A 23,910-nucleotide genomic window follows, 5' to 3' on the forward strand; every position below is an offset into this window, starting at 1 on the left:
GTATGCCAGCAAGCCCAGCAGTTGACCAAACTTTTTTGCTGAGAGGGGTATTTTGTAGAAACCTTTCTACAACATAGTTATTCTTTGCTTTTTCTGAGTCCGTTTTGGGACTTGAACTGAAAGGTTAAAGTTTGAGGCAGTGACCACCACAACAAAGCAACACGTGGTGGTAATCAAAACACCTGGTTGATTGTGTGCCTATATAAGACCTGCAAATCCTTCGCGTCGGGGCTCTCCTCCTAGGCTCCGCTGTGTTGCTGCAGCCTGTTTGAAATAAAACAGCTGTAGAGTCTGACTCTCGGTGGCCTTCTGGGGGGGGGGGGAGGGGAAGGGGGAGGGGGTCCTGCGACCTAGGCATAACAGAACTTAGGCCATGTACATGGTCCCTGAGGGACCATGTACATTGTCCCCGCCAGCCTTACACTTGAGTTGTGCTCCATTTCCACGTGTGGTGTTTTTGGGGGGCGTGGGGATGGGGGGTCGGTTGTGAGGTTTGAATTCAGAGCCTAGGCCCTTTTCCTGAAATTTTGTCGAAGGCTGGCCCTCTACTTGAGCCCCAGCTCCACTTGTAGCTTTTTGGTAGTTAGTTGGAGAGAAGTCTTACATACTTTACTGTCCTGGTTGGCTTTGATCTGCAGTCCTCAAATCAGCCTCCTGAGTAGCTACGATTACAGGTGTGAGATCTCCAGAGAAGCTGGAGGCGTGGCTCAACTAATAGATTTTCTGCCTAGTAAATGCAAGGCTGAGGTCAAACCCCAGGACAGCCCCTCACCCGAAAAAAGGTACTAGGGCGCTAAGAAGGAAAAACTGTCCAATGTTTACTCTGTATTGTTTAGGTATCACAATGTATCCCCCTTGAACTCTTGATGCATGCTAATTAAAAAAATCTCCAGTGAAGGTGCTAGAAGCTTGTCCTGCTGTCTCTATTTTCATGATAGGTGAGATACGATATACAACTTTGTCCTCAATACAACCACTGCCGGGAATGTACTGATCCTTAAGTGAGATACTACTGCCATCACAAAGGGCTGCAGCGCTTCTAATTATGCATAGCAGCAGCTTAATACCTCGGCCTAGGGGTCCCGGGACTCAGGAGGAAATCGGACCTCGCGAGGCTGCGCCTCTCCTCTTACTGGCTGGATTGGGAGGCGTGGCATGCCCCACTGACCAATGGGAGGCTGCGAGCGCAGGCCCGTGCGGGGTTGCGTGGACAACACGCCAGTACAGTAAGAAAGCAAGTTTGGAACAGGTGCTCCGCAAAGGCCCGACCCCGGAAGTTGCGGGTTGCCCGCGCCGTAGTCGTGAACTCTGCTCCGGAAGACGCGGCCGCTCACGTTCTCGGGTGCTCGCCGTCTCCTCTGGAACTGTACTCCGGCCGGCCTGCCATGTGGGCCGCCTTGAGGCTTGCCCAGCGGCCCTGCCTCCATGCCGCTGCCCGCAGGCTGCGCTCCTACCACGGGGACGCGGTGGCCTCGCTGGCCACCCGGCTGGACTCGGACTCCGCGGTGTACCGGGTAGGCTGGGTGCGCGCCGGGCGGGGCCTGCCCGCCGCCGCCCGGCCGCCGGTGGGGACTGGGCACTGGCTGGGCTCGGAAGCAGCCCGAGGAAGGGCTTGCCTATTAATTACTTTGTGAGTGTGTGGCGGCCGTGGGGCTGGTCCCATTAGCCTCTTGGCCCTTAGCGGGCGCTCTGCCGCGTCGGTCACACCTCCTCTTTCGTCTAATTGGATGAGTCTCCCGAACTTTCCCACCCGACTGGCTTTGATCCGCAATCCTCAGATCTCACTCCTCCTGTGTAGTTAGGATGTTCAGGCGGGAGCCATTGGCGACTGGCGGGTGGGTTTAATTTTAAAGGACATTTTAGGTGGGGGAGTAGAGAGTAGAGGAATCGGGAAACAAAAGGACATTTTAATGGCTGTTTTTTCTTTCAGCACTCCGGTTACGACTCGGGATTCATGATATTTTTGTCCTTGTCCAGGGACTTAATCTTAGGGCCTGGACGCTGTTCCTTAGCTCTTTCACCCAAGGCTAGTGCTTTGCCACTTGAGCCACAGCTCCATTCTGGCCTTTTTTTGGGGGGGGGGTGGAGGGAGGCGGTCCTGAGGCTTGAAATCACGGCATTGGAATTGTCCCTGAGGTTTTGTGCTCAAGGGTAGTTAGTGCTGTACTACTTGAACTGGGTTTTGGTGATAACTGGAGATAAGAGTCTCATGGACATTTCTGCGTGGGCTGGCTTCGAACTTTGACTCTCAGATCTCACTATCCTGAGTAGTTAGGATAACGGGCATCAGCCACCTATGATTGCATGCTGTGAAGTTTTTAGGAGACAAGTATTCCATTTACAATTGAGTGTACTTTTAGAACTAGCGTTATAATATGTGTCTTTGAAATCAGTGGTTTCCAGCCTAGTGCTAGTTTGTCTCATCTACTTTGGAAGTTGAATTGGAGGGTCAAGGTTTAAAGCCAGCCCCCACAGCAAAAATCAGGAGAATCTTATTTCAAATTAACCAGTTAGTCAGAGGTGAAGTGCCTCAAGTGGTAGAGTGCCAAGAGAGAGGGCAAAGTCCTGAGTTCAGGCCCAGTACAAGCAGTCTCCCCCCACCCCAAAGAAACAAAAACCAGTAGTTCTCAAAATCTGTCAGCATTGTCCTCTGGGGAGCTTATTGAATATGCAGCTGTCTTAGCCACACTCTGTATTTTCGGGTTCTGTAGAACTGGAACTTGGTGTTTACCTTGTTAAACAGTTTCCTTAGGGGACTAGAGGCGCCAACTTTGGGAACCATCAGCCTAGTTCATACTAGGTTGTGCTTACCAAACTTTAATTAAAAAATAATAGATGGGGTTGGAGGTGTAACTTAGGTGGTAAGAGTCAACCAATGAGTGAAAATGTGAGGTAACTAGTTTGAGTCCCAGTCTGAAGGGGTGGGGAGATATTAAAATGTCTATTCCACAGGACTTGTTGGAATAGTGCAGTTTCACAAGGTCAAAGGCAGCTTACAGATTGTGAAATAAGAGCTAGAAAATTTCAGACTGTCTGCAGATAATATCTAAGTTTTGCAAACAGTACAGTAATTTGAGAGCATTTGACTCAAGCAGCTTATACACTAGTTGCTTTAATTCCTATTTTAGGTATTCGGTATAGATATGTAAGGATGACGCTCACAATTTTTCTGGGGAAAATGACTGAAACAATAGCTCCACATGGTAAGAGGCATCTAAAGCTTGAAAAGGTGGGCATTAGAAAGCTGTAAGTAGGCAGTAATGGGTGAGAGGATCTTGGTTGGAAAAGAGGTGTCCAAGTTCAGGGTACAGGATGGAAGTGAGACAAGAAATGAAGAGAAGTACAAGAAAATGAATATACACCTACTTAGGTTATTAAACTACTGGTGATATAACAGTGTTAGTATTTGCCCAGCATGCCCAAGACCCTGGATTTGATGTCCAGCACGACAGAACAAATATTGAAGTGTATAAAATGGACATGGTGGTGTGTGCCTATAGTTCCAGCAGTGAAGAGATAGACATAGGAGGATCTTTTAAGCCTAGGAGGTTGAGGGAAACCTGAGCAACATACCAAACCTCCGTTTTAAAAATAGTTTATAGTGAGTATGAGGACTTGGACTGGGCACAGAATTCATGGAATAGTGTCTAGGTGGGATGCATGAGGGGGCAGATACAGGAGCACTTTGCATGCAAAAGTGGTATTTAGATTGAGGATTCTTTACATAGAGAAGTGGCATGTTCCTTAGATATGGTGGCTAGTGGACAATGGATTGGGGGAGGGAGGAGACTAAAGTTAGGTGGCAGGTTGTAGGACTTGAGTCTTGAGATTATACAGCTTGGAGTTAGGCTGGTCAGTCGGAGGAGTAGGAATTAATGACTGAAAGAGGGAGGGAGGAACTGGAATGATAGGTGATCATGAGGTTCCAGACTGGGAATGACAGTGACGTAAAGAATAGTCCCAAGGTACAGAGAAATTGATAGGACCAGACAGAAGAGAGAGAAGTCGTTTGTGAATTGAGTCAAATTTTATTAGGAGGGTCTTTGTAATAAGATAAAAACTCACCTGTCAGTTATACTCACCTGTGTGAGTATAACTTTTATGTATATACAGTTATACTCACCTGTGTGAGTATATACTTTTATATGTTAGAGACTTAGGACAGCTATATGACTCGTCAGAGGGCACAATTACAACAGTTAAACTCTAGATCAGCTAGTGACTTGTCAAAGGACAAATTTACAACAGTTATATCTCTTAAAGGCTTGGTTCTGAGCTGGATGCAGTGGCTCATGCCTCTAATCCTAGCTACTCAAGAGGCTGAGATTTGAGGATTGAGGTTCAAAGCCAGCTGGGGCAGGAAGGTCCATGAGACTCTTATCTCTAATAAACCACCAGAAAACTAGAAGTGGCACTGTCTCAAGTGGTAAAGTGCTTGAGCTGAAGATCTGAGGGACAGCGCCCAGACCCAGAGTTCAAATTCCACAACAGACCAAGAAAAAAAAAAATCCAACCTGGATAGGAACTCTATTTCCAAAACTAGTAAAAAGCCAGAGCTTAGAGATGTGCCTCAAGTGGTACAGTGTTAGCTAAGCAAAGCAAGCCAAATGAGTACAAGGGCCTGCATTTAAACCTGTTTGTATGTTTGGCAGGACAGGGTGTTTATTCAACATCAGAAGATATTACTGGAAAAAAAAAGGCAGCTTGGTTCTGTAAGGTCTGCTTGAGGCAATACTGTACTTGTTTCTTATTCTTGGAATCAAATTGAAAAGGGGAGGGGAGCGGTGCTCTTTGTAGAGGAAGGCAAAGTCAAACAGAGTCTTGACACATTTGTTTCCTCTTAAAGCTTTTGCTTGGAGCTCTATCAGACATTAGAAGAAAGGTAAGATTCTGAGAGATGGACCACAGTGGGGTGGGGAAGTGGTAAAGAGATCAATAAAAGATGGGCAAGAATTAGTCTTTTCTACATGATGGAGCATCCCAATGTGGAGGCTATATGGTTGGGGTGGCTTTGGATGTGGGTCACCCAAACATGGCACAGATTGGTGTGTTTCTTTCCCTCCATCTCTAATTTCCTTCCTCCATCACTCTTTTCCTCCCATTCTTCCTGACTCCCTTCCCTTTCCCCCTCTTTTTTGTTGTTCTTTTCCTTCAGTGCTGGAGGTAGAATCTGGAGCCTTGACATGCGGTGCAAGTGCTCTGCCACTGAGCCATCCTTGGCTTGTTTCTTGACCTTTATTTTGGTATTGCTTTCTAGAGGTTCTGTTTTCCTTCCCTCTGTTGTAGGAGAACTATGAGCAGATGAAAGCACTAGTGAATCAACTCCATGAACGCGCCCAGTATATTCGACTAGGTGAGCACAGCATTCTCCAATATATGCTTTTAAATTAAGCTATTCCTTGCAGTACTTGTTTTAGGAAAAACTAGTAGCATTAAGCTTTTGATTCTTAAATATTTTAGTTTTAGTTAGTACAATCAATCCTTAGTATCTGTCTATGGGAGATTCTCAAGATAGCTTGCCCCTGATCAAGTTTTTTATATAAAATGATACAGTGTTTCCGTGTAGCTTATACACATTCTCCTACATACTTTTTCTGTGTGTTTGTGCCAGTTCTGGGGTTTGAACTCAGTGCCTGGACATTGTCCCTTAGCCTATTTTGTTCAACACTGACATTCTATCACTTGAGCCACAGCTCTACTATAGGCTTTTTGCTGCTTAATTGAAGTCTTATTGAACTTTTCAGAGTGGGCTGGCTTTGAACTGTGATCCTCAGATCAGCCTCCTGAGTAGCCAGGAACACAAGTGTGCTGTATTTTAAGAACCTAAGGTAGAAAGAGCTACATTAAGTTTATAGCCTTCATCTTAAAAAGCAAACATCTCCTTACCTTGTACAACCATTTAAAGATAGATTAGATAGCTATCTTGACAGAAAGGGAGCAGTTACTACTGTATAAATAACATCTTTGCTTCAACTGTCCCCATTCTAGGTTTTCTGTTTGTGTCATGGTAACTTTTAGAATTTTCATTAATTTCATTAATTTTTGGCTAAATTACTACAGTAAAAAAAGAGACCGAGATATTCTAAATACATTTGCTTTTTCTTTTTCCCTATTCTAAATAATCTATTAAATTCAAAAGACTGAAGTATGTGTTTAAGAGATACCAACCTCACTTCAGTTCAAATATGAAATTTAAGTATGGACTAAAAATTTACTAGAAAATTACTGGAGTAATATATGATTTAACTACAATTCGTTGGTATTAAAATAACAAGCCAGTCCAGATCATTCTCAAAAGACTGAGCTTCCTCCTTAATACTCTCCCCTAATGAACAGGCTTTTTTTTTTTTTTTAATGTGGGGCTTGAACTCTGGGCCTGGGCCTGGACACTGTCCCTCAGCTCTTCAGCTCAATGCTAGCTCTCCACAATTTGAGCCACAGCTCCACTTCTGGCTTTTGATGGTTATATGGTGCTGAGGAATTGAATCCAGGGCCTCATGCATGCTAGGCAAGCACTCTACCACTGAGCCACCTTCCCAGCCCCCATAGGCAGCTTTAGATGACCTGTCACTAATCAGTTACCTTTATAAAAAGTCCTCAGAGAAGAAGAGTAATAGAGATATTTTCATTTTTGTAAGGGGAGCCTGTCCTGTAGATATGCAATTAGGAAAGTAACAATACTCTTTTTTTTAGTTGGCTATGGGGCCTGACCTCTAGGCCTGGCCACAGTGCCGTTTCTGGCTTTTTTTGCTTATGTGGTGCTGAGGAATTGAACCTAGGGCCTCATGCTTGCAAGGCAAGCATTCTACCACTGAGCCACCTTCTGAGCCCAAAGTAAAAATACTCTTATACCAGGTTTATAAATTTTAAATTATAAACACAGGTGTCCTAGGTAGTCTTCAGACAGAATGAAGGAGTGGGTGTTTCAGAAGGAAACTTTGAAGTTTTTTACTGGAGAGAACTTGGGATAAAAAGGTTAACAATAATTAAGGTGACTCTTGTCCTCTTCTATGTTATTTCTTTTGTTACTCTTTGTTGCCTTTGGTTTAGGTTTCTTCTAGCCCTCTGTGATCTTTGATCTCCTTTGTCCCTATTTGAACAGGTGGAATTACAAGAGGAGTGAAGTCATTTCTGTAGATGGGAAGAGGATTATCCCTGAAGTGGCATTTATAATAGCCAATGCTAAGGATTTTGATTAATACGAGTTAATTTATCAACACACAAGGCTGTGTTTTGATAAACTCATAAGTGCTTTGTTTATATTTGAATAATAACTTTATGGACAGAAAAGAAACACACATGGTTTTGGTGGAAGAAGCAGGGGGCTTTCAGTGACCCAGAGATAAGTCTGTGTAGTCTTTTGGGAGACATTTTAAAATAGAATACAAAGTTTGTATGCACACATAGCACAGTAGAAGTATCACCAAAGCCATAGTGCAGCCAAGGCCTACAGCTGGGTGGTGACTTCCTCTACTTCCCGATTTTAGGGATTCTAAAATGTGAACATAATTAAGAATTGATGCAATGAAGTAAATGTGATGGTTTAATGGAAATGAAGGCTTAAGACAGATGGCAGACTTCCCTGGCACAATGTCTTTGGGAATGGAAATAATGTGTTTCAGAACAACTTTGAATAAAGTGCTCTCTCATGCTATGTGTGGTGGTCCAAATTTTCTGTCAGTTTAAATAGCAGGGGAGCTTCATTCGGTGCCAAGTCTGCATCAAAGAAAAGCCACCTTTTACTTCTTCCTATGAAAGTGAATTCACTAGCTGCTCCAGCTTATACTGTCAGTCTCCTGGCAGGACTAAGAAAGAATGATATTGTCTTAAATCTTCCCTCTCCCTTTTCATCTCTTCCTATCAAAGACCCTTGAACAGGCATGACTTTCTTCGCAGTGCCTTAGCTGCTCCTCCTCTTCCCCCTCCCCCTCCTCCCCCTTTTCCTCCTCCCCCTTTTCCTCCTCCTCCTCCTTCCCTTCCTTCCCCTCCTCCTTCTGTGTTGAACTCTGGGGCCTTGGACTCAGTTTTTAGGGGTGTTCCTTAACTACTTGAGCTTTATCTCCAGTCCTGAATTTTAGTGGTTAATTGTAGATAGGATCTTGAGGACTTTTCTTCTAGGATTGGCTTTGAACCATAACTTCCAGATCTCAGCCTCCTGAATAGGATTATGGTATGAGCCACCAGTGCCTGGCTGTAATTTCTTTAGGTAACTATTAGTAACCAAATATGTATAATGTACTCAAGAATCAGAGAGAGATTTATTATTATTATTATTAAAACACTGAGTCTTGGGCTGGGAATGTGGCTTAGTGGTAGAGTGCTTGCCTCACATGCATGAAGCCCTGGGTTCGATTCCTCAGTACCACATAAACAGAAAAAGCCCAAAGTGACGCTGTGGCTCAAGTAGTAGAGTGCTAGCCTTGAGCACAGAAAGACTCAGGAACAGCGCCTGGGCCCTGAATTGAAGTCCCAAGTCTGGCAAAACAAAAAACACTGAGTCTCTTCAGAAAATTGTTTACAGGTAATGAGTGAATGTTCTGAAAAATTAGCTGTTTTTCATACACACTCAACTTTTATTTTTAAAGTGTTGTATTTTAGATTGTACATTCTATCTTTTCTGGCAGTAAGTTTAATGGAAGCCTTGCCTTACCTTGTGTCATGTGATCCCATGTAATCTTGTTTTTATCATAGGAGGAAGTGAGAAAGCTCGAGCTCGGCACACAGCAAGAGGAAAACTGCTCCCCAGAGAGAGAATCGACCATCTTATAGACCCAGGGTTGGTACCTACACATGTACTCACTAAAGATGTTCTCTAGTCCATATATTATATATGTATGTATATATGTACACACACATATACAATATACTTAAACATATATAATATATATTTAAGTGTACTTTTAAATTTTATTATAAAATTGATGTACTGAGGGGTTACAGTTACTGAGTTAGTTAATGAATACATTTCTTTTTGAACAGTGTTACCCCCTCCCTCATTTTCTCCTACTTTGCCCCCTTCTGATCCTCCCTTGTCCCAAGTTGTAAAGTTCATTTCCAATATAGCATCTAGTGAATATTGATGTTGAATTGGTTCACCCTTTGTTAGTCCATGTAATATTGAACCCTTCTCTAAGTAAATGATTTTTGAATTGGTTCTTATAAGATTCAAGCCACACATATTTATTGAGTACCCACTATGTGTCAGGCACTGTCATACACCAGTGAAGCATCAGTGAACAAAACAAAGAAGCCAGGTACCGGTGCCTATGCCAGTAATCCTAGCTACTTAGTTGGCTGAGATGTAAATATAGCTGTTTGAAGCCAGACAGGGCAGGAAAGTTCATGATACTCTTATCTCCAATTAATCACCAGAAAAGCTAAAAGTGGAGATATGGCTCAAATGGGTAGAGCACTAGCCTTGGGATAGCACCCAGGCCCTGAGTTCAAGCCCCAAGACTGGCACAAAGAAACAAAAACCAAATAGATCACGATCTTTGCTTTACTATAGTTTACATTATAGATGAGAAATAGAAAACAATGACCATCCAAGTTTGTTTTTTGTGTTTTTTTTGGTTATGGCACTTGAACTCTGGGCCTGGGCTCTGTCCCTGAACTCTTCAGCTCAAGGCTAGTACCACTTGAGCCACAGTGCTACTTCTGGCTTTTTCTGTTTATGTGGTGCTGAGGAATTGAACCCAGGGTATGTGAGGCAACTCATGCATGTGAGACAAGCACTCTACCACCGATCCACCTTCCCAGACTCATCTTAAGTTTAAATTATTCAAAAGAAAAAGAAGTGGACCTGGGTGAGAGAGAGGATGACTACAGGAAGTTATAGTTATACATGGTATGGTTAAGATACACCTCATTGAGAATGTGACGTTTGAACAAAGATTTGGAGGGAGAGAGCCTTGTAAATATTTGAGGGAAACTGTCATAAGAGGAAGAAACAGCCTGTGCAAAGGCACTGTTGGGGAGTGTTTTGAGTATACTGATACACTTAGTGGTAACCGGGAGGCCAATGTGAGTGGAGTAGGTGGAAGAGTATTAGGAGGTGGGGTGAGATTTCACAGATCCCTGTAGGCTGTTGTGAAAATTTCAGTTCTTAACAGAGAAGTGGGAAGATATTGTAGGGTTTTAAACAGGAGACTTATGATCTTCCTGACTTAAGCAGTTAGTTATATAATTGCATGATGATATTTACAGTCCCATTTATATCACCTGGTGAACATTGGCCATCTTAATTTTTGTCCATACAGACTGTGATACTTGTGGATAATAAAAATCACCTCACAAAGTTCTGTTTTTCAGATGAAGCCCTGTGGTTGCGTGATAGGTCCCTGTATTTTAAGAGTTATGGTCTGACCGGGCTGGCTGCTATGTTGGTTGCTTTGGGCAGCTGGGTAAGAGAGCAGTGAGGGCCATTGCACTGATTTCCAGAACACAGACAAGGGATCCAGTGGAGTAGGTTGAGACTGGGGTTCTGTAGTTTTTCTTAGGACATGCCCCCTCAATCTAACCGAGAGATGAATTTTTTTTTTTTGCCAGTCCTGGAGCTTGAACTCAGAGCCTGGGCAGAGTCCTTGAGCTTCTTTTGTTCAAGGCTAACACTCTGTCACTTGAGTCACAGTACCACTTTTGGCTTTTTCTGTTTATGTGGTACTAAGGAATTGAACCCAGGGCTTCATGCATGCTAGGCAAGCACTCTACCACTGAGCCATGTTCCCAGCCTGAGATAAATCTTTTAACACCTGTAGCCCATTTTTATGTGCCAGATATTTCTGTGTTTTTATTTATTTATTTAATTAATTAATTTTTTGGGTCCGGGTCATGGAGCCTGAACTCTGGGCCTGGGCACTGTCCCTCAGCTCTTCAGCTCAAGGCTAGCGCTTTACCACTTGAGCCACAGCGCCACTTCCGGCTTTTTTCTTTTTGCTTATGTGGTGCTGAGGAATCGAACCCAGGGCCTCATGCATGCAAGGCAAGCTCTACCACTGGGCCACCTTCCCAGCCCTATTTCTGTGTTTTTAAAAAAGTGATTTGTGTGTGTGTATGTGTGCCAGTACTGGGACTTGAACTCAGTGTTAGGTGTTGTCACTTCACTTTTTTACTCAAAGGTGGTACTCTACCACTTGAATCTCAGCTCTACTTCTGATTTTTTCTTTCTTTTTTTTTGGGGTCTGGTCATGGGGCGTGAACTCTGGGCCTGGGCACTGTCCCTCAGCTCTTCAGCTCAAGGCTAGCGCTCTACTACTTGAGCCACTGCGTTACTTCTGGCTTTTTTCTTTTTGTTTATGTGGTGCTGAGGAATCGAACCCAGGGCCTCATGCGTGTAAGGCAAGTGCTGTACCACTGAGCCACCTTCCCAGCCTCTACTTCTGATTTTTTCTATGTCTGTATGTGCCAGTCATGGGGCTTGAACTGGAGCCACAGCTCTACTTCTGGCTTTTTTGGTGATTAATTGGAGTTGAGGATCTCTCTCGGACTTTCCTGCCCAGGCTGGCTTCAAACCATAATCTTTGATCTCAGTCTTCTGAGTAGCAAGGATTATAGGCATGAGCTACCAGTATTCAGATACTTCTGACTTTTTGATAGTTAGTTGGAGATAAGGGGTCTTGTGGACTTTTCTGCCAGGCTTCAAACCATGATCCTCAGATCTCAGCCTCCTAAGTAGCTAGTACTACATCTGTGAGCCACTAAGCACCCAGCTAAAGTGATTTTAACTTTTTAATAAGTGATTAGTGCGGGGTGCTGGTGGCTCACGCCTGTAATTCTAGCTACTCAGAAGGCTGAGATATGGGAATCATGGTTCAAAGCCAGCCCAGGGAGGAAAGTCTGTGAGACACTTTTCTCCAGAAGTGGTGCTGTGGCTCAAGTGGTAGGACACTCACCTTGAGCTGAAGAGCTCAGAGACAGTGCCTAGACGCAACCGACCAAAAAACAAAAAACAAAACCAACAAAATGTGATTAGTAATCAAACTGTGGTGTTCTAGAACTTCCTTTATCTTACATAATCTATTTGGAGCATATCTGTAAGAGGTGGAACAATACAGTACAGTGGTGATTAAGAGCTGGTACCCAGCTTTGCCATTAATTAGCCATGTGACTTTTAACAAGTGGCTTTGTGTGTGTGTGGGCGCGCGCGCGCGCACGTGAGTGTGTGTGTGTGTGTGTGTGTGTGTGTGTGTGTGTGTGTGTGCGTGTATGCGCGCGCTCGCACGTGCGCCCAAGTGTTGGGCTTAAGGTCAGGGCTGCACACACTTGATTGGCTATTTCACTTAAGATTGGTACTCTATCACTTGAGCCACACCTACACTTCTAGCTTTAGTCTGTGTGGGCTTTTAGTTTCCTCATTAGTAAATGAGTTACTATTTTGAAGCCCTTCCTAGAGATCCTGGTGTGTGGTGCTATGTAAATGTTAGCTATTATTCTCTCCTTATATTAATAAACACAGTTTAAAAATAAGTACCACAGTTTAAAAATAAGACTTTTTTGGTCTAGATAGCCTTCTTGTGGACTTTATAATGCAGCATGCATAGTGAGTTTAATTTCAATAACATCCTTCCCTCCTTTTAGGTCTCCCTTTCTGGAATTGTCCCAATTTGCAGGGTACCAGTTGTATGGCAATGAGGAAGTCCCTGCGGGTGGCATCATCACTGGCATTGGTAGAGTATCTGGGTGAGTATTCTACATGTGCTCAGTAATGCAGGGCAGGAGGAAGACTTCCATAAGATGTAGGGATCCAGAACTCATTTTGTACTTTAACATGCAAGTTTTATGTGCCTTACATTATTTAGATCCTGAGATCCTACTTAGATCTATATTAACTTAATTTGTACAGCTTTAGAGACAAAAATAGAAGGGCAGGAAACATTCATCAGCTGGAAGCCAGTGATTCATACCTGTAATTCTAGCATTCAGGAGACTGAGAAGAAAGGATTTTTATTTCAGGCCAGTCCAAGCAGAAAATACAGGAGACTCATTCTCCAAAATAACCAGCAGAAAGCTGGATTAGAGGTGTGGTCCCAGTGGCTGAACAAGCAAGGTGAGGAAGGGAGAGACCCTGAGTTCAAACCCTGGTACCTGCAACAAAAATTCAACAAAGGTCTTTAGATTCAGTTCTCTTTGCTACATTGGAGGCTACAGGTGGGGACTTGGCATATAGGAGACTCTCCAGGTGGTCTCTTGTGGTCTTTTGCACATTTGACATTAGAAAACGCTGTGTTAGGGTAGTAGTTCTAACAGTTTTAGCATGACCTGGGGACTGGTGGTCTTTAGATCTGCAAAGTCAGAAGCCTTTTAGGGTGTCAGTCTCTTTCAAGGAACCCAGCACGAGTTTGGATGCCAATAGTTGGAGAAGGAGAATCAGTTTAGACTTAGGAATCCAGTTTGCTCGATATTGTTTACTTGCCTATGCTTTTGTTTGATATCACCTTTATTATAAAGGTACTGTGCCAGATACAGTGTAAACACTATTGATGCCTGTCCTGATGTCAAAACTGTGTGAAAGGCATTATGAGCTGTAGCTTACTTAGGGTGTTCTTCATAGAAGACTGATGACTCTTAAAAGTATAAATTTGTGAACTTGTTCAAAGTAGTTGTTGTATATTGTAGAAATGATACATGAATCATGGTGTAAACTGGCTATAAGACTGACTGTTAATGAAGTCATTAGATGTGTAGTAGAAAATCAGGGTTCTAGTGGGGTCTTAGAATGGTTTTTAATTTTGAAGAGATCTTTCATTCTCCTTCCAATGCAGTTTTTCCAATACCTTACAGAGTTGAATGCATGATTGTTGCCAATGATGCCACTGTCAAGGGAGGCACCTACTATCCAATAACTGTGAAAAAGCATGTCCGGGCACAAGAAATTGCTCTGCAGAACAGGCTCCCCTGCATCTACTTGGGCAAGTCACAAGTTGTATAGTGAACTGTTACTACCTGGAAAAATTCAAGACTGTATGAGAGTATTATCATTTGGAGAGAGAGAGAGAGAGAGAGAGAGAGAGAGAGAGAGAGTGTGTGTGTGTGTGTGTTGTTTTTGGTGCTGGGCCTGGTTGTTGTCCTTGAGCTTTTTTGGGGGGAGGAGGGGAGGTCAGTTGTGGGGTTTGAACTTGGGGCGTGGGTCCTAAGCTCCTTTTGCTCAAGGCTAGTGCTCTACCACTTTGAGCCACTGCTTCATTTCTGGCTTTTGTGTGCATTTTTTTTTAAATGCATGTGTGGACTTTTTTTGTGTGTGTGCTGGTCCTGGGATTTGAACTGAGGACCTGGGCAATGTCCCCAAACTGCTTTTCTCAAGACTGGAGGTTTACCACTTCAGCCATAGCTTCACTTCTGTTTTTTTTTTGTTGTTGATTAATTGGAAATAAGTCTTACAGACTTTTCTCCCCGACAGACTTTGAACCTTGATCCTTGGATCTCAGCCTACTAAGTAGCTTAGGATCACAGGTGTGAACCACTGGAGCCCAGCTTAGACTAACTTTACAAAGCCTTTTTTTTTTTTGTCATTTGTGGGGCTTGAACTCTGGGCCTGAGCACTATCCCTCAGCTCTTCCACTCAAGGCAAGTGCTCTACCACTTGAGCCACTGCTCTACTTCTGGTTTTTCTGGTGGTTAATTGGAGATAAGAGTCTCATGAACCTTCCTGCCCGGGCTGGTTTGAACCATGATCCTCAGATCTCAGCCTTCTGAGTAGCTAGGATTACAGGCATGAGCCTCCAGTGCCTGGCACAAAGCTAAGTTTTGTGGACTTAAAGGCCAGGTACTCTTGTCAGTCTTGAGTGTTATATAATTTCATATAATTTGACTAAATGTAATTAAAATAAAATTTCATTGAAAGTAAATTGAAATTAAAGCATATATATAAATCAAGGATATTTCAGAAAGAACCAAAAAGCAGAGCAGTTTAAAATGGGTCTTTTTTAGGTATTGGTTTAGTCTAATGAAACTTCACCACTTATGTTGCATTTATGCAAGCATAAGTAAAGCAGAAAGGCTAGTGTCTGTTCAAATCCTAGTATCACCAAAAAACAAAAAGGAAAATAGTGAGGCTCAGCTGCTTGCAGGTAATGTGTGAGCCACTACAGTGTACAGGGGAAGTTTAAGTTTTCCTGATAACATCTACATAGGTTAGCTACTCTATATTTTGTGGGCAAGGAACTGAGGCAGAGAATGGCCAGAAGTTATACTGTAGTCATACTCCTGTGAAGTGCAATTTTGAATTTGACTGGCATTCTTTTTCCTTTTTTCCTTCTTAAAAGGAATCCTTCCTTTTCCTTCTCCTTCCCTCCTTTCCTCTCTCTCTCTCTCTCTCTCTCTCTCTCTCTCTCTCTCTCTCTCTCTCTCTCCCCCCCCCCCCCCTTCTCTCCTCAGTCCTGGGGCTTGAACTCAGGGCCTGGGAACTTCTTTGAGCTTTTTTTCCTCAGGGCTAGCACTCTACCACTTGAACCACAGCACCACTTCTGGCTTTTTCTGTTTATATGATTCTAAACAATTGAACCCAGGGCTTTATGCATGCTAAGCAACACTCTACCACTAAGCCACATTCCCAGCCCCAGATGGGGATTTCATAGTTATATTTCCACACAGTTTTATAGTCTATTCCAATCAATTCTTTCCCTCGCCTTCCCCATCTTTCCCTCTTTCTCTCTCCCCTCCCCTCCTCTTCCTCTCCCCTTCTCCTCTCTCCTCTTTCCTCTCTCCTCTCTCCTGTTTTTTGAAACAAGAGATTTAACTGGTTGGTCCAAAAGTGGTTGTGTACTCAGATTGGCCTTGAATTTCATGATCTTCCTCCCTAGGCTCCTGAGGGATGGCTGCCATACTTACAGAATAAAATAAAATGAGTATCAGAAAGCAGTATGTAATTACAATATGAATTCTTTAGATTTTGTGTATATGTCTGTCAGTACTGGGGCTTGAATTCCAGTCCTTTAGTTCTTGCTTGGCTTTTTTCACTAAATTCTGGAGCTCTACTACTTAAATTATACCATTACTCTGGTTTTTTGCTAGTTAATTCGAGATAAAAGTCTCATGGACTTTTCTGAATTTTCTCAGGTCTCAGTGGCTAGGATTATAGGCTTGAGCCACCAGCATGTGGCTTGTAGGTAGTTTTTGTATTGGTTTAAAAGAGAGAATGATACTTTCTTTAGTTTAACTAGTTAAGAATTTAGTTTCTGGATTTTTCACTGGTCCTTACAGGAATGTCATAAACAAGTCATGTAGAAGTTTGCACAGGAATGCTTATTGGGTTGGGGACAAAGAAGTAAGTCCCCTTGGCTGTTCTTGGGGATTAGAGAAAGAATAGAATATTTAAAAAGCTAGGGTAAAATTTTATGAATCCATGCTGTCACTGATACAAGTATTCTTATATTTTACTCAGAGATGTTCATATTTATCTCATTTTCCTTGTTCAGTTGATTCAGGAGGAGCCAACTTACCAAGACAAGCAGATACATTCCCAGATCGAGATCACTTTGGCCGAATATTCTACAATCAGGCAATTATGTCTTCTAAAAACATCACACAGGTAATTTCTCATTAATGAGGTGTATTGTTTTGAACTCTAAATGTTTTTTGTTAATTATGTACACCAGGATAACTTAAATATAACAAGATTTAGCATATAATATAATGTTTTCCCACATTTTAAGGTTATCTTCAGTTAGGACCTTTCATTAATTATAGAAATAGTTCTTTCTGTAATAATGGTTATTTTTCTAGGATTATACAAGGAAACTAGTGTAGGGAAACTTTGGTATACATGAGACACACATGCAAAATAAGTTCATGGTAGCATTGAGATTAGAACAAAAATTAATAATGGAAATGTATGTTAGTGTGAGATTAGCAATAGTTTAAAACCAATGAACTAAAATTACATTTATCAACATAGATAAATCCCAAAATTATTTGAGTAAAAAGATAGAAGAAGCTGGGTGCCTGTGGCTCATGCCTGTAATCTTAGCTACTCAAGAAGTTGCCATTCAGTGAAGTTTGTGAATGTAATCAGTGTGACTCCTTTCAGCATTCTTAACCCATCTCTCCCAATCCACTCTTTCCTCTTCTTGATTTTGTTGAATGTGCATTGAACTTTTTACTGCATTTCCTTCCCCCCTTTTCTTTCTTTATCCCCCTCCTTGACCTTACTCTGTCCCTTCCAAGTACCCATTTCCTGGAGTTTATTTTCTGTTTTTAAAAATTTGATTATCTTTTAAGTAGTTGTACAAAGGAGTTGCCATTTAACAGCAGTTTGGGAAATATATTGTGATATATTGTATTCATGATATCTTGATATCATGATATCAGTGTCATCCCTTTCAGTATTCTCTCATCCCTTCTCTCCCCACCCCTTCCCTCACTCTTAACTTATAGGATTGAATTCTTGACTGCATTCTCCTCCTCTTTTCCTCATTTGTCTGCCCCTTTTTTTCCCTCACTCTACCCTTTTTGAGTGGTCTTTTAGAATGCCAGCACTCGGACTTGAACTCAGGCCCTTGCACTCTTTCTCACATTATTGTTCATAGTGGGTGCTCTACTACTTGAGCTACACCTCCATTTCTGTCATTTGCTCGTTTGTTGGAGGTCAGGTTCTTCAGGATTTGTCTTCCCAGTCTGGTTCCAAACCAAGGTTGTCATGCCTCAGTGTCCTAGTAGCTAGGATTACAGGTGTAAGCCACTGATGCCTGTCTCTGATTTGTTCTTTCAAAGATGAGTAGTGAGTAGTGAATACCTTTTTGTGTGTGTGTGCCTGTCCTAGGGCTTGAACTTAGGGCCCTGGGCACTGTACCTAAGCTTTTTGGCTCAAAGTAATCTGCCACTTGAACTACAACTCCACTTCTTCCTTTTATGTGATTAATTGGAACTAAGAGTCTCCCAGACTTTTTTACCTGGGCTAGCTTTGAACTGGGATTCTCAGAGCTCAATTTCCTGAGTAGCTAGAATTACAGGTATGAGCCATTGGTCCTTGGCTGTGAATGTACTTTTTTTTTCATTATTTAGAGAATGCTTTATTACTTTCCATAACCAAACCCAAGTAGATAAGACCTTATAGTAATACAGTGCATTTACCCCTGTACAAATGGAAGAAAAAAATTTTTTGTGGGTCATGGGGCTTGAACTCTGGGTCTGGACCCTGTTCCTGAGCTGTTCAGCTGAAGGCAAGCACTCTGCCACTTGAGCCACAGCGGCACTTTTGGTTTTCTGGTGGATAATTGGAGATAAGAGTCTTATGCATGGATTTCCCTGCCCTGGCTGGCTTTGAACTGCAATCCTCAGATCTCAGCCTCTTGGATAGCTAGTATTACAGGCATGAGTCCCAGCACCTGGCTAAAAGTACATTTCTTTTTTTTTTTTCTTTTGGTTGGTCATAGGGCTTGAACTCTGGGCTTGGGCGCTATTCTCAAGGCACGTGTTCTACCACTTGAGCCACAGCACCACTTCTGGTTTTCTAGTGGCTTATTGGAGATAAGAGTCTCACAGAATTTCTAGCTTTGATCAGTGATGCTCAGATCTCAGCCTCCTGAGTAGCTAGGATTATAGGCGTGAGCCACTGACACCCGGCAAAAGCACATTTCTTTTTGGACAATGTCACCCTTTCCCTCGCTTTCCCCGCTCATCTCCACTTACAAGTTGTATAGTGTCTAGTGGGTACCACTGCTGCAATTGTTTGATTAAAAGCAATTTAATACTTGATTACATAAATGTGTTTCTTAGGACTTGCTTGCTGTGCTTTGGGTATGGTTTGTCAATAAAGGTTCGTTGTTAGGAGCATGGTCCCTCGTGTGACTTGATCCTCAAGTGCTAAGTATTGGCTTTTTAAGAGACAGGGCTTAATGGGAGATGATTAGGTCATGGGAACATTGACTTGGGAAGAGATTAATGCATATATTTTGTAGTGGGCTAATTCCTGTGAGTGGGTTATTATAAAAGAATGTGCCTGGACATCTCTTGTCTGTTGGTTTCTGTCTTGCCTTATGTCCTCTCTTTTTGGTGTTTGCTGTGTTGTGACATATTTAGAAGAACCTCACTAGAGGCTAAACAGATGGGGCTGCATGATGTTGTCTTTGAGCCATATAAACTCTTTTCTGTATGAAGTACCCAAGTATTGTGTTATACCAATACAAAATGGTCTAAGATATAACTCCAACTACGTATATATACATTTGACAGTGATCAATAACTTCCTTATTCATATTCTATTCTCTTTTCCTTTCCAGGGTTGCTTTTTTATTTAATGTTACTAATCTCATCCATTATAAATACACTTACCCACTTATTTCTAAGAGTATGGCTCTTAAAATCATTTCTGATGTTTCCTATAACTTTTCTACTATAAAAATGTGGACAGACATTTGTGTACTCTGTGAAATTAACATTTATATTTGTTTTGGTACTGAGGATTACATTTAGGACTTTGTGCTTACTAGGCAAGTGCTCTACCACTTGGACCAGCACTTTTAGTTTTAGTTTTTGTTTTTGGTGCCAGTCCTGGGGATTGAATTCAGGCCTGGGCACTGTTCCTGAGCTCTTTTGCTCAAGACTAGCACTTTACCACTTGAGCCACAGTTCTATTTCTGGCTTTTTAGTGGTTTAATTGGAGATAAGAGTCTCATGGACTTTCATGCCCTGGGATGGCCTTAAACATGATTCTCAAATCTCAGCCTCCTGATAGCTAGGATTATCCATGTGAGCCAGTGGTGCCTGGCTTTTGAGTTTGGTTTTTGGATTGCATCTTGTTCATTTGCCTCAGGCATGCTCTTCCTTCCTCTGCCTCCTCAAATAGCTAGAATTATATACATGAGTCATCATGCCTTTTAGTAATTTAGTGGTAGTTCAGTGTGTTATAGATTTGTCATTTTATCTGGTGTAGTATCTCTTTTACTGTTTTACTATGAACTTTACTACCTCAGCAGTAAGGTGTTTTTTGCTTTTACTAAAGGTCCATTTCTTCTGAAGTAGACTTTAGTCACGTGGCCTTGTGTAAGTTCTCCGACTTTTCTTTTTTTTTTTTTTGAGTTTTGTTTATTTGCTCTTTTTTTTTTTTTTTTGGGTCCGGTCGTGGGGCCTGAACTCTGGGCCTGGGCGCTGTCCCTCAGCTCTTCAGCTCAAGGCTAACGCTCTACCACTTGAGCCACAGCACCACTTCCGGCTTTTTTCCTTTTGCTTATGTGGTGCTGAGGAATTGAACCCAGGGCCTCATGCATGCAAGGCAAGTGCTCTACCACTGAGCCACCTTCCCAGCCCCTATTTGCTCTTCTTTTTGAAAAGATGTACTTAAAATTGTTCCTAGGGATTCCTATTTTCCTCTTTACCTGCCTCCTCTTTTCTCTTTGTCTTAGCTCAATTTTTTTTTAAGTTTATCTTATTTTTCTTTCAAACCTTGTAATTTTTTTGAGGAAGTTGAAGTAAACAATGCATTTCAAGCTGTTCTGAAGATGTATATGGCCTGGGAAAGATGAAATCCTGGATTATACTGAGGCATTCTGATAAAATAAGACTTAGAAAGGTCTGGGTAAGAGGGACATTGTATTCTGCATGCATTTCAGACCTATGTAGTTGGTGTGTGAGTTCTAGAGAATCAGTACTGGTTAGTGAAATTGCTATATTGTTCTTACATTCTGGATTGCTATGGAATGAAGATCTGTGTTTTGTTGATTTTATTTATTTATTTATTTAGTCAGTTGTGGTACCTGAACTCTGGGCCTGGGCATTATCCCTCAGCTCTTCAGCTCAAGGCTAGTGCTCTACCACTTGAGCCACAGGGCCACTTCCGGCTTTTTCTGCTTATGTGGTGCTGAGGAATTGAACCCAGGGCCTCATGCATGCAAGGCAACCATTCTACCACTGAGCCACCTTCCCAGCCCCATGTGGATTTTATTTCTAATAGCAGCTCTTCAGGAAAAACGTGATACTGGCATTATGGATTTTTTACAAGTACTTTGAATCAAAAAAGAAACAATATGAGACATTAAAAGACAATACACTGTTACACTTACTGATCATCTGTTAAGCAGTTGGAATATTGTTTCCTCCTCTAAGATGTTAGGTTTATTACCATATTGTTTGAATAGAAGTAGTATCTCTGATCCTTCACTGGGAGAAAGGAGGTTTAGAGTTCATATAGTGTGGTAGAATCAGGCATAACTGCTCTTGACCAAGAGACCCTGTCAAGACCCTTTCCTAAGGCATTCTGTGGATATTCAATGTGTCATTCATTTTTGCTGCAGTAAGAACCATTTCCCTTTAGGCAAGATCTAGGGGTATAAGGAAATTTTGTTTAAAGTTTTCCCAGATGATTACCTTTGTTTTATGGATCTTATCTCCTTTTACACAGAAATTGTGCTCGCAGACATGACGACAAGGATGTATCCTCTCAGTTACATGTCACTCTGCTACTTTCTGCTTTATTTTATTTTGGGTCCGGTCGTGGGGCCTGAACTTTGGGCCTGGGCGCTGTCCCTCAGCTCTTCAGCTCAAGGCTAGTGCTCTACCACTTGAGTCACAGTGCCACTAACAGCTTTTTTCTTTTTTGCTTATATGGTGCTAAGGAATCGAACCCAGGGCCTCAACCATGCAAGGCAAGCGCTCTACCACTGAGCCACCTTCGCAGCCCACTTTCTGCTTTCTTGCTCATGATTCAAGTCCGTTTCTGAGGGCTTCCTTGCCTTCCAAATGGTATCTGTCATCTTGTTGCTATGGTGGTGTAGGCCCCTTCTTGGTGGTTGGGTGGACTGTTGCCTCTAGTAGTATGCAAGTCAAATCTCTACCTCTGAATGTTGTCCTACAATTTGTATCCTTTTAATTCTTCTAATTGGACAATGTGGCACAGTTTTCTTTCTGGACTTCCAGAATTGTTATCTTCTGTGGCCTTATGTAAAATCTTCAGTGAATGCCTTGAGCCAGGAGAGAGTGTAGTGTTAGTGATGCTTGGCTTTGGGATCTCTGGGTTATGAGAAGAAAAATGATCCATTGATGGTGTGGTGTACATATTCTAACCTCTATAGACATGGTGTCTTCAACAACACTATTTCTCATGGTTTTGGAGGCTGGATGAATCGACACAGTCAGTGTGGTAAGGCCCTTGGGGAGTGCTCTCCTCTTCCTTTTCCTGGTTTTGGCTTCACTTGGCAGAGAGATTTTGTGTCTATTCTTTCTAGGGGCCTTAATACCACCATGGGGTTCTACCCATATGACTGAACTCAGTCACCTCCCAGAGCTCCACCTCAGATCATCCTGGGAATGATGGCTTCACCATGGGTTTGAGGGACACATTCTATTGCAGATGGTGTGATGGTATTGTTTCTGGATCCCACCTCCCGCCCCCAGTCTTGTCTCTTGAGTACTTGCTGACAATTGCTATTCTTTTCTCTCCCTTTGCTCTGTTTTTGTGGAACTCTGTTCTGCCTGTTTAGTTCTTTAGGTCTTATTTTTGAAAAGTGTTTCTTTTTAGAGCCTTACATCATTGTCACTCTTTTCCTAGTTCCTTGACTGTTTTCTTTTTTGAGTATTGAAATAGCTTGAGCCAAACCTGATGTAATATGGAGAATAGGTGATAAGGTCAAATTGGGTTCTTTACGCTTTACAGTTTTTTAAAAAAATCGGACATTTTAAATACTTGGAGTACAGAGGGTAACTGAGCACTCAACTGCCTACTACCCAGATTTAGTGTGTTGGCATTCTATTTTATTTTTACCTTAATCTTAAAAATATTAAAGAATTTACTCTGTGTGTGTATGTGTGTGAGTGTGTATGTGTGTGAGTGAGTGTGTGACATGGGTGCATGGTGCATGTGTGTGTGCTGATACTACGTCTTACAGTCAGGGCCTCTTGCTCTCACTTGGCTTTTCTGCTCACTCCTCTACATTGGCTTTTTACTGGTTAATTGGAGAATGGAGTCTTAGAGACAGAATTACATAAGTTATATACAGTTACATAAGTCAGGTATGGAAAATGATTTTAAACACATAGAAACTAGTACTATGAACTCTCTGGATACAGTTTAAACACAGTTCATTTTTTTTTTAACCAAGATAGTTAACTTATATATTAATAACATTTTTATATTTGGAAACTTTCATCTTTGGGATAACACAAAATATTAATAATATTCATTTGAGGGATCATTTTAGTATTCCTACAAGTTAAGTGGTGATTATTTTGAATCCTTATTACTAGATTTTGAAGTTTACCCTTTTCTTTCTTTTTATTTATTTATTTTATTTTATTTGTGAACATACTGTACAGAGGGGTTACAATTACATGGGGAGGATAATGCGTACATTTCTTACCAAGCATTGCAGCCTCCTCCTTTGTTTACCCTTCACATCCCTTCCCAGCCTCCCCCCTCCCCTTTTCTTTCTTTTTTAAAAAAATTTTTTATTGTAAAAATAGTGTACAGAGGGGTTACAGTTACATGAGTAAGGTAATGAGTACATTTCCTATGGAGCATTGTTACCTCCTCTTTTGTTTTCCCCTACCATCCCTTTCCTCCTCACCTCCGCAACATTTCCTTTCCGCCCCAGCACAAGTTGTAAAGTTAATTTTCCTTTTTTTTTTTTTATTGTAAAGATACTATACAGAGGGTTACAGTTACATGAGTAAGGTAATGAGTACACTTCCCATTGAGCATTGTTACCCCCTCCATTGTTTTCCCCCTACCATCCTTTCCCTCCCTACCTTCCCCAAGGTTCTCTTTTTTTTATTATGATTAAATGATTACATAATCTCCTGAATTTTACAGTATTGTGGAATAATGATGCTCATTTAAAGTCACAAGTTCATTCTAACTTCCCTGGAGCAAATTGTCTATCACAGTCTATAACATATATCAGTGTACACATGTTATACACCATACATGTGATCAGCAGCATGGGGATATTTAGTAGTGGTTCGACCAGATGAGTGGGAGTTCTT

General features: G+C 41.9%; 1 protein-coding gene across 1 annotated transcript in view; it reads left to right on the forward strand.

Annotated features, from left to right (window-relative positions):
* The first annotated feature begins 1,308 nt into the window (after positions 1-1,308).
* Positions 1,309-23,910, forward strand: part of Mccc2 (methylcrotonyl-CoA carboxylase subunit 2) — a 58,062-nt gene continuing 35,460 nt past the window's right edge. Inside the window, exons 1-6 of the mRNA XM_042690811.1 lie at positions 1,309-1,514; positions 5,287-5,353; positions 8,692-8,776; positions 12,577-12,678; positions 13,780-13,907; positions 16,413-16,525. Coding sequence (XP_042546745.1) covers positions 1,386-1,514; positions 5,287-5,353; positions 8,692-8,776; positions 12,577-12,678; positions 13,780-13,907; positions 16,413-16,525 — 624 coding nt within the window. The 5' untranslated portion in view covers positions 1,309-1,385. The remainder of the gene's footprint in view (positions 1,515-5,286; positions 5,354-8,691; positions 8,777-12,576; positions 12,679-13,779; positions 13,908-16,412; positions 16,526-23,910) is intronic.

The sequence above is a fragment of the Dipodomys spectabilis genome, unplaced genomic scaffold (genome assembly GCF_019054845.1).
Source record: "Dipodomys spectabilis isolate Male_0828 unplaced genomic scaffold, ASM1905484v1 ptg000140l, whole genome shotgun sequence".
Classification (NCBI taxonomy): Eukaryota; Metazoa; Chordata; class Mammalia; order Rodentia; family Heteromyidae; genus Dipodomys; species Dipodomys spectabilis.